Source organism: Elephantulus edwardii, unplaced genomic scaffold (assembly GCF_000299155.1).
Source record: "Elephantulus edwardii isolate Elephantulus edwardi_28Jun2011 unplaced genomic scaffold, EleEdw1.0 scaffold00304, whole genome shotgun sequence".
Taxonomy (NCBI): domain Eukaryota; kingdom Metazoa; phylum Chordata; class Mammalia; order Macroscelidea; family Macroscelididae; genus Elephantulus; species Elephantulus edwardii.
The window spans coordinates 1,318,202-1,329,024 of NW_006400054.1; the positions used below are offsets into that span (position 1 = coordinate 1,318,202).

Genomic DNA, 10,823 nt, shown 5'->3' on the forward strand with positions numbered 1-10,823 from the left:
ACACACACACACACACACACACACATTTTGGAGCCACAGTTCCAAAGGGTGAACAAGAACACCCTGGAGTTGTAACCAGAAAAGCAGCTGTCACCTAAGTGAGGAGGAAGAGCGGAAGAGCTAACAGGACTAGATGGATTTATTTATGCACCGAAGACAGCATGCCAACCAGAGAGGTAGGCGGAAGGCTGGGCAGCTGAGGAGACCGTGTCACAGAGACGTCGGCGACAGCGCCCACACTAACACCACCCTAGACAGAACAAACTCCCCCAAGCAGCCCAGTGAAACAGGAGAGGAATGTGTCTCTTGGTCCCAGCTGCCCTATTCCAACCTGCCCGCTTGAGAACCACGCCTCAGGCACCTTCACGCCTCAGGCACCTTCAGGACGTCAACCACACCTCTTTCTTGGCAAATCCTGCTTGGACAGCTCCATGTCCCCCACTATGTCGTAGCTGAGTTGTCCTTAATGGCAATCAGACACAGCAGAGACCAGCCAAGAGGAAAACGGAATTCTTTCACAAAGGAGGTCTGTCTGAGGCCCAAAACTACTAACCACAAGTAAACAAAGAGCAAGTGACAGTGTCATATTTTTGGCTTTTACTTTGTATACAAAAATATGATGACATTTTTCCTGGTTCCACTGTACGGTAGTGTCCAGGGCAGGCCCTGCTATTGGACTTTCTGTTTCAGGCATAGGTCCCTCCACCACTTAGACGTAAGTTAGTTGTTTTTGTTTTTTTTTTAGACGTAAGTTCTTGAGTAGAATCTTTAACTAAGCCTGTTTCTTTATCAGAGAATTAGAGGGGGAAATTAGCGCAAAAGTATTGCCAGGAACAAATGCAATAGGCACAGGCTGACTTGTGTCCTTGACAAATGGTAGCAATTATTATTATTGTTGTTGTTGTTATGTGCCGTCAAGTCGCTTGCGACTCATAGCGACCCTATGTACAACAGCCCTAAACTCTGCTCTGTCCTGTGCCAATCGCACTGTCTCTGACACTCCCACCCCGATTATCCCACTTACTGAATCAATCCACCTCATAGAGGGCCTTCCTCTCTTGCGCTGTCTCTCCACCCTCCCAAGCATGATGTCCTTCTCCAAGGACCGGTCTCTCCTTACAACATGCCCACAGTATGTTAGACGGAGCCTCAGAATCCTTGCCTCCAAGAAGCCACCCAGTTTAACCCTTTCCAGGATGGATCTGTTTGTTTTCCTAGCAGTCCATGGTACTCTCAATACTCTTCTCCAGCACCACAGCTCAAAGGCATCAATTCTCCTTCTATCCTCCTTGGTCATTGGTCCAACTCTCTGATGCATAACAAGTGACTGCAAAGACCATGGCCTGTATCAGACACACCTTAAGTGTCCAGAGAGACACCATTGTTCTTCAGTACTTTGGAGAGGTCCCTAACAGCAGACTTTCCCAAGGCAATACGTCTTTTAATTTCCTGGCTACTGGTGCCGAGAGTGTTGGCTGTGGAGCCAAGCAGACTAAAGCTGTGAACAATCTCAATCTCTACATCCTGATGTTGCCAATTGGTCCAGTGGTGAGAATCTTTGTCTTCTTGACATTGAGCCTCAATCCATATTGGAGGCTGCAGTCCTTGAACTTCTGTAGCAGGTGCTTCAGGTCCTCCTCAGTTTCAGGAAGCAGGGTTGTGTCATCCGCATAACACAGATTATTGACAGATCGTCCACCACTCTTGACCCCACATTTCTCCTCACAGAGCCCAACCTCCCAGATAATCTGTTCTGCATACAGGTTGAAAAGGTATGGAGATAGTAATTATTATTATTTCCCTTCAATTGTTGACTGAATGAATTGATAAGTAAAGGTGACCTGAAAATATTCTCACTATAGAGTTCCTGAATTACAAGTGAGACCTGTGCCTATAAGTGGAAATTAAAGGCTAAGTGGGAGCCTCATACTCAGTCTTCCTAGAATACAAGAAAAAAAAATGAGTCCTGGTGCTGCAGTGCATATCAGATCAAGTGCTAATCAAAATGTCAGTAGGTCAAGTCTACTAGCCGACCCTGGGGAAAAAGATGGGAAGCTTCCGCCTGTAAAGATTTTCCACCTTGACAAATGTGTTATGGGGCAGTTGGGAAAATACACACAGCTGTCAGACCTGTGTGCCAGGCAGTACGCACTGTCCATTGGGGGCTGAAGGTGGCGAAGTGTCAAGAAGACATTACAGTGACTGCAGATGCAGCTCTAGCAGGTGACTATGACGAAGAAGCTGGTTCAATCATTTCAAAGTGAAGGCAAACTGACAGAAGACCTCAGGCTCCTAAGCTGGAAGTTCAACACCTGGAGATGGCTTGTACTTCTTCAAGCAAGAGGCAAAGAAAAACGCTATTTCTGAACGTAAACAATGTCAGACAACAAAATTAAGTATTTTATTTCCTTTCTTGGCATTTACGTTGTAACAACTACTGTCCAGTAAAGGGTTAAGTATAAACACTAAAAGGGCAAATGAAAATTCCTTGGGTCATTGTAAATGGTTTACGATGTTCTCGTGGCTGTCACATACACTGACAATAAAATCCAAACCTCTTCCCATAAACAACAACGCTGCAAACCAGGTGGCCCTGAATCCTGTGCTCTATGCCCTTCTCACTTCCCACCACGCCCTGAGAACGTCCCCACCTACACCACACTCCTCTTTAGAGGTCTTCACACTTCCTGTTCATCCCCCACAATTTTGCAAAACTAGATTCTCATCATAGCAGCACTGACTCAAGTCACCCTCACGCCTTCCCATGCAGCTGGCCCGGCCACAGTCACCAATCACTTATTTACTAAGACCCTCATTGGTGGTTTCGACAAGGCAGGGACGTGACACGTGACTACCTCCACCACAGCACGGACAGTGTCCACGGCCTGTCTGTCACACAGCAGGCACCCAGGGTCAGGACGAGTCATTTTCCGGGGAGACAGGCAAACAAGGAAACGCACAAACTTTTAAAACCAGCTCAGACTGATTACCGAGTCACGATTCTCGTTAAATCATTACAATTTTTGCAAAAGCACAAGACGTAGCAACAGCATTGCGCGGGGGCTGTGAAGGAGTCGCAAGGCGGGAGCCCTGCTCTTAAATAAGCAAGCCGCATCCCATCAGGGTGCAGGCCAGCTCCGGGGCCAGCAGAGTGCGGCTCCAGGCCCTGCAGACACGGCCAGTGAGGAGCCTTCACTCAACGACCCTCGCGCCGCCACAGAGGGCAGACGTCCCCGCCCTGCTGAGCCTTGCCACCGCCCGGCCACAGCCCTGGCCCTGGAGACCCCAGTGTCTCGGCCGCGACCCTCACCCTGCGCTGCGGTTCCGCAGAGGCGGCCGGGGACCCACGACTCCGGCAGAGACGTGGCGGGACGAGGGGCGGGGCGCGACGGTGCGACTGCCGCCGGCTCCCGGGAACAGGAGAGGCGTGCACTCTCCGTTCCGGAAGCGAGAATGTCCTCGTCCGTCTGCCAGTCAGGATGAAGCCGCTCTGGCCTCAGGGTCGGGGCTGGGTCCGCTCAGGTCTGTCCAAAAGAAAGAGCTAGAAAATTAATCCGAGGATGTGGCCCTTTTCCTTGGAGAAATTCGGTTTACAGAACTGTCGGAAGCGATACAGAAGGAAAGACTGACACGAGCTTCCGGCGGAAGTGGCGTGGCCTAATTGCCCAGTCCCCGCCCCCGCCCCGCCTGTCCTGTCATGTTGTGGGCGTGTTCTCGAACGGCTCGCCCCGTAGTGGGCGTGGCTCATGGGCCTTAAGCAAAGGGCGAGAAGAATCATATAGTTCTAAGGGTTTTTGGGTTTTTATTTTTATTTCCATAGGGTCAGTGTTACTACATTAAAATACTGACGAAAGATTTTTTCCGATTTACTTATTTTTATTTGAATGAATCTTTACAAGCTATATTGGCTCTCCATTTATTCAAACAAAAATCATCACCACTTTATCAATAGGCAAAAGTTCTAATAGAGAAAAGATTGAAATTGTAAGCGATTTTTACTTGGATATACAATCAATAGTAGCAACAGTCAAGAAATCGTGAGATGTGTTGAACTGAGGAAATCTGCTGTCAAGTACCTCTCGCTAAGGTGTGCCTAATGCAAGTCATTAATGCTTTCATTGCATTCTATGTTCTGGAAAATGGACAATGAAGAAGGGTGACAGAAAATCAATCAATGCCATTGACTTGTAGTGTTGGAATACTATCTAATGGCATGCCAAAAGAACATACATGTCTTATAAAATATAGGACAGACATGGAGTGTTAGGGAGGGAATGGGGTGTGGACAGATAATGAACACTGCATTAGAACAGATGAGGGGAAAACTGTCCAAAGGAATATATGCCTATGCAGTATATGTATGAGAACAATCTGGAACAAGGGGTGCATTGCGGAGTGGGTTGTGGGAGAGGGAGAGAAGGAGGGGAGAATGTTAAACAAAGAATAAATTTTGGAAATTAGAACAAAAATGTGTTGGGGAAGCTGAGCTCTGGTGGCCTAGTGGCAAGAAGCTGCACTGCAATCCCAGACGCGCACGGTTCAAATCCACCAGATGCTCTGCCGGGAAAAGGAGGGACAATCTCCTCCTGTACCAGTCAGATCCGATTTGATGGTACACACACACACACACAAATGTGTTGGGGAAATGAAAATAGTGTGTTCTTTGGAGGCAAGGATCACCTACTGTCAAGGAGGACCAAAAAAGAAAGTTAGAGGAAGATACTCAAAGAGATGGACTGACAGTGATTAGAACATTGGACTCAAGTATATCAGAGATGATGCGGATGGCACTGATTGAACAGGGTAAGGTTCAAATCTGTTTATCAGGGCATTTACTATGAATTATAATCATACTTGATGACACCTAACATCTATTTTGTAACATTAATTGCAATTAATTGTCAATGTCAGCTCACACTGCAATACCAGAGGTACGGGGTTCAAATCACCAGATGTTCTGCTGGAGAAGGAGAGGCAATCTCCTCCAGTACCAATCAGATCCAATTTGATGGTACACACACAAAAAACTAAAAAAAAAAAATTTAAAAAATATCAACTCAACCACTTACTGTGTGTTGGCTTTCCCCTCACCCAGCTAATCTATTTTCACTCACCTCTTCCTTCGTTGCCATCCCTGGTAACCATCACAGAAGGACTCATTATGTAAACTTTTCCTTTGCTTTTTATAATATTCTTATACCAAAATTGTCCTTTTGTGACTGATTCTGTCACTCCGCAGAATTTCTAGATTCACCTATGTTGTTAATTATGTATTTTTAGCCCCTCCCTCATCTTGTGTTTAATGAATCACTGCTCTTCTTATAGTGATTCATAATATTCCATTTGTTTTGCATGACCACAGTTTCTTGGCCCATTCATGCACTGCTGGACACTTGGGTTGTTGCCATCTCTTTGCTATTGTACATACACTGCTGTGAATGTATCCGCTCACGCTGTAGTTCTTCTTTAGGACATATACCTAACAGTGAGATTGAGGGATCAAATGACATTTCTATTCCAAATTTCTGAAGGAAACAGAGTGCTTTCCATTAGAGGTTACACTATTTTATAGTCGCACCAGCAGTGTGTGAGAGTTCCAATCTCTCCACACCTTTGCAGCATTGATTGTTTGCGTAAGCGTTCCAATCTCTCCACACCTTCGCCAGCATTTATTGCTTGCCATCTTAGTGAACTTTGCTGTTGTTGCCAGGGTGAGGTTATAAATCTTTACAGAAGCAAACTCAATGCAAAGCCTCATCTTTCTCCTGCAAACAGCTGGTGGTTTCAACCAGCCAATCATTTGCTTAATAGCTTAAATGTATTAAACATGGCACCACCAGAACGCCTTACACACCTAGCAGAGGAGCTAAGACTGAAAAAACCCCCCAAAATAGTGACAATAAATTGGTGGGGGAGGGGTGGTGGGCTGGAAGAAAAATGCAACAATGAATGGAAATCCAAAATCTCTGTAAACGTTCATTAAAATTAATAAAATAAAAAATAGTGTCAATAGCATTCCTGGGTGAATTCTACTTTACTCCAGAGAAATGAGATTGTCTACACAAAAGCTCGGTTGAGAACCAGCTTTGTGAAATACAAACAATACTGAATAGCACATTTTTTTAAAATGTGTGTACCGTCAAATTGGATCTGACTGGTACAGGAGGCGATTGTTCCTCCTTCTTCAGCAGAGCATCCAGTGGATTTGAACCGCGCACCTCTGGGATTGCAGTAGTTTCCTGCCACTAGACCACCAGAGCTCGCCTGAATAGCACATTTTTTAAAGGATGAACTTTATAGTAATTTAATCACACCTCAAGAAATGTTATTTTTAAAACATATGCATTAGATTGGGAGGTGAACTCTCACCAGTGAAATTAGGGTCCATGTCTACGTGAGAATTACTACAATCTCTTAGTATAACCAAGTTGTACCATCAAGTTGGAACTGACTCTTAGCTGACACTGCAGTGGATTTTCAGAGGCAGTAAACCAGACAAGAGAAGAACGCTCATCTTTCTGCTGTGGTGCAGCTGGTGGATATGAACCACGTGCCTTGGAGTTGGCAGTACAGATTCTTAGCCATTGGGCTACCAGAGTTCCCTTTCTGGCATGTAGATTTCGTACAAAAGAACCCATGAGTCCAGAAGAACACTAAAAAGAAGCACAAAAGGAGGACGACGCGAAGTGCTTCCCTCTCATAAATGAGAAGCAAGCTTGAAACAATTACTAAACTGGGAAAATCACCCCAGTACAATGAGTCTAAGCAAGAGTCATCAACAGCTGCCAATTAGACGAAAGCTGATTGCAGAGTGGATTATATTTGGGGTTAGGGGTGTGGTTGGGGGATAAGGGTGCAACAATGAATGAATGGAATTCCAAAATCTCTGTAGATGTCCATTGAAATGAAAAATAAATATATTTAAAAAAATACAGTCCACAGCATCTCACACATTGTACTACGTATCAAGGGGAAAGAGTCCTGTGTACAGTGAAGAAAACTGGCAAGTTATCACCGTAACTGTGACCAGTGGGGGGACGAGCCCTACAAAACAGGTATAACATAAACCTGATGAAAAGGACACAAAAGACACGCCCAAATCAACCCCTGCCCTCTTCGCCACCTCTGCAGGTTCAACACATTGATGAAATAACTGATGGGTTTATGTTGCTGTTTGGTGGCTCTGGAGGCTTTGTAATAAGGAGTAGCAGATCCAACACAGGCATGAAGTTCAGATCCAAGAGCTGCTCTGTGGAAGAGAGATGGACCACCTCTTCCTGTGCGATTTACTGCCTCTGAAAACCCGCTGGAGGGTGTTTTTGAGTCCATTCCAACTCAACAGCACCAACTCAACAGTCCATTCCAACTCAACAGTGCTGGTCAGTCAGGCTAGTCTATGAAGGACGGATCTGAACTTTGCCCTATCCTGTGCAATCCTCATGACCTCTGCCACGTTCAAGTTGATGGTCTGAGTCAGGGTCTTACTGAACACCAGCCTTCTTTCCCAGTATAATGTCTTTTGCAAAGACTAGCCCTTCCCGATAACAAGCTCGAAGTGAGACCAAGTTTATAACTTGGTGAGATGAAGCTTCACCATCCCTGCTTCTAAGGAGCATGCTGGCAGCACTTTCTCCAAGACAGATTCATTCTTCCGGCAGCCCCTGGGATATCGAATACTATTCACTGAGAAAACACAATTCAAAGACACTGATATCTCTGGGAAAAAGACAATCTCCTCCCGTGAGATTGACAAGCCTTTGGGAACCTTGTGGATGGTCAATTGAAAATTCTGACTTAAAAGTACTAAGTTGGTTCGCTTTTAAAAAAGGATGAATGACTCTAAGAGTTACTGGTTCACAAAGTTCCTGAAGAGGTCGCTGTTGACCTGTTAGCAGCTGATGAGCTGGTCGGCCGGCTCTCCCATTCCCAAGACCACTGGCAGAATGTCATCTGACCCTTTTTTCAGAGAGGATTGGGCTGTCTGTCATCTGGTTCATAACATCCTTTCTGATGTTAACATGGAGCTGTGTGGCAGGCTCAGCCAAAGGCCAGGGTCTCATGACCACTGCGAGTGGAGGACAGGACACAGCTGAGAATGCAGAGGCCCCCTCACAAGACCTGCTGGTAGGGACTGCGTGGCTGAGTGGCATTACCAATGACACAGAAGGAGCGGTCACAGGACTAAACAGGTTAGGGACTAGAGCATCAGAGAATAACGATTTCTCAGGATTTTGCTATGTGAGCTGGTCAAGTGAGGAAAGAAAAGAAATGCATGAAAAAGAAAACCAATCAGTGCATGGCACACCCAAGGCAGAGTTGAGGGGCTAGCTGGGATGGTGACCCCTCACTGTGTCCCACCACATTCCCCCCAACACCCTCCTAGGCTCTTCTCTCAGATGACAGCCTTGTCAGTGAGGAGGATGGGGCTGAGAATGTCAACTGTTGACTCCTAGACAACAGGACAGGGACCAGCTGGCCTGAGTGGCCCTGGGGTCCTGTCTCTACCGTACATGACCTCCTTCCCTGGGCCCATACGCCGACGACCCTGGAAGAACTTGGCCAGGCTCTCCAGGACAGTGAGGGGCCAGGTTTCGTCACAGCTCATCTTTGCTCTGGGGCAGTGAGGTCCACACGGAGAGGTCTAGAGCCCAGTTACTGCCCCTCTGGGGTACATCATCTCATCTGTGGGAGGCCTGTGGCTGACTGTGGGAGCTGGCCCATTAGAGCTGGTATACAAGTTCAAGGCAAGGCTGGATAACTCTCCTATGTGTTTGATCACCTTCTGCCTGAAACAGACAGGCTGAACCAGTTGCCTCTGGATTCCCTAAAACCTGTAAGGTCTACTTCTGTGTTCTCCCTTGGAGACAGCTGTGGAGAACAGAAAAGTCATGCTAGTCTGGTTCCAGGGCCAGGGTCTCCCAACCGCTTTGCCAGTACAGGGTCGCGCAGCTTGGTCCAGCCCCAGCTCAGCCTTGGCAGGGCCTCACTCACACAAGAGGGGTGTTCCAGCCCCGAGTGTCTGATTTGGGCCTGAACCCGCTGGCCAGGCATGTCTGCTTGCAGGGACCCATGATCGCAAACCTCTTTCGCTACCTCTACAGGGATCTACACTGGCAGACTGGTCCAAACCACCCGTCCTCTGTCTCATTTTCAGGATCAGACACAGGGTCTGCTTGGATGGGGTCCTTTGCCTCTCGTGAGAAGGGGGAGTTCTAAGTGTGGTCCAGAGGTGCACACTGATGTGGGGAGAGAAGGGAGATCCAGCACATGGAGCTGTGGGAGTCTCAGGGCTGGTCTGTCTTGAGCTCAGCGCAGTGGGGATCCCAGCAGCAGCCCAGGAACCCCTCGGAGGCCCACGACCACACCTGAGCAGATGGACAGTGGGAGTGAGACAGACGATGACTTGGAGAGCATGGAAGTTCTTTCTTGAGGGGAGGAATGGGCCTCAGGAAATACAGATCCCTCAACATGGTGGGGCCCACATCCAGCTACCCCATTACTCGCAGCCACTAGCAGGTCTGCTCGGGCTCTGAGAACTGGTTCTCTCCTGTAGACCCCAGTGCATTCTGGGATGAGGTGGGCATACTCTCACCAGAAATCTCCACTGTTGGAGAAATGAGGTATCAATGAGGGAGGCTGCCAGTGGGCCAGGGTTATCAACATGCCAGTGAGTGAGTGGGCAGGGCATCAACAAGGCAGGGGGTGTCAGTAAGGCAGTGACTCGGCACCCTGAGGCCTGACAAGAAAAGGAAAGCTGGGATTGTAGAGGGCCATCTCCTGCCCACGCTCCCCCCACACCATGCATGTCCACGGAGGGTGTGTGCACTGCGCCCTGGACAGGTCAGCGCCGCGTGAGCCCCTGCCTGACAGACAGACAGTCCTCACGCAGTGGCGCGGCCCCCATTTCTGCAGAACTGTGGGCGAGGCCCAGCCCGGGTGTGGATGGTGCGAGGGGGGAGGCCCACCCAGCTAGTTACTAGAAAGCAACGAAGCTCCCCAGGTAGGGCTGCTGCTCGGCACGGGCACCAAGAGCAAGGCAACGGCCGACAAGCCAGTTCCTGAGAAGCAGCACAAAGTTACAAGTCTGCGAACAGGCACAACAAGCAAAACACAACATAAGGTAAAAAAACGTTTTCTTTTTTAAAAAACAAACAAACAGCATTTCAAGTAATATTCCAGATGAAATGGCAATCCTAATGGGAAAGGGCGGGGGGAAGCCGAGGCCACGCCGTGGGGAGAGGTGGTGCTGGGACTCTCTGGGGCTCAGGGACCTTGGTGGGACATGGCTTGGCTGAGGCCACGTCACCTGGCTGAGGCCTTGAGGGGGACACAACGCTGGCACTAGAAGCCATGCTGAACCCTCGCAGCACCCAGCTTCCATTCAGCCTCTACGGCCTCAATGGCCCCAGGACACAAGAGGGGCGAGTGTGAGACCAACAGGGAAGGGCTGTGTGGCTGCAGCGGTCAAGGAGAGGAGCTCCAGGATCCAGGCCAGCCTGGGAGATCCCGGACGCTGCCTGTGACCAGCCACACCGCTCATTGCCCAAGAGTACCACACCGCAGTGTCCAGACGAGACTGACCTGCTCAGGAAGGGACAGTGGTGCTACTTTGCTCAGCTGCATGTTCCAAAGTTAAGAGTTTTGGACATCTGAGGAATTGTTTTTCCCCCAAGAAACAAACATACATTTATTCTGTCAAATCTCACACTACCCCAAATCTTAATCAACTTTGTAAATTATATTATTTGTGCTACTATTGTGACATTTAAATCTTATTAGGAGGTAAGCACCAAGCTGATTAAAACAAAAGCTATCAGGATGCT

At 48.1% G+C, this 10,823-nt stretch overlaps 1 protein-coding gene across 1 annotated transcript in view; it reads right to left on the bottom strand.

Annotated features, from left to right (window-relative positions):
• GOLGA3 (golgin A3) overlaps positions 1-9,071 on the bottom strand; it is a 49,549-nt gene extending 40,478 nt beyond the window's left edge. Inside the window, exons 1-3 of the mRNA XM_006901008.1 lie at positions 8,992-9,071; positions 8,506-8,612; positions 3,311-3,467 (exon numbers count right to left, since the gene is read on the bottom strand). Of these exons, the coding sequence (XP_006901070.1) occupies positions 3,311-3,467; positions 8,506-8,612; positions 8,992-9,071 (344 nt within the window). The remainder of the gene's footprint in view (positions 1-3,310; positions 3,468-8,505; positions 8,613-8,991) is intronic.
• Between the last annotated feature and the right edge of the window lie 1,752 nt (positions 9,072-10,823).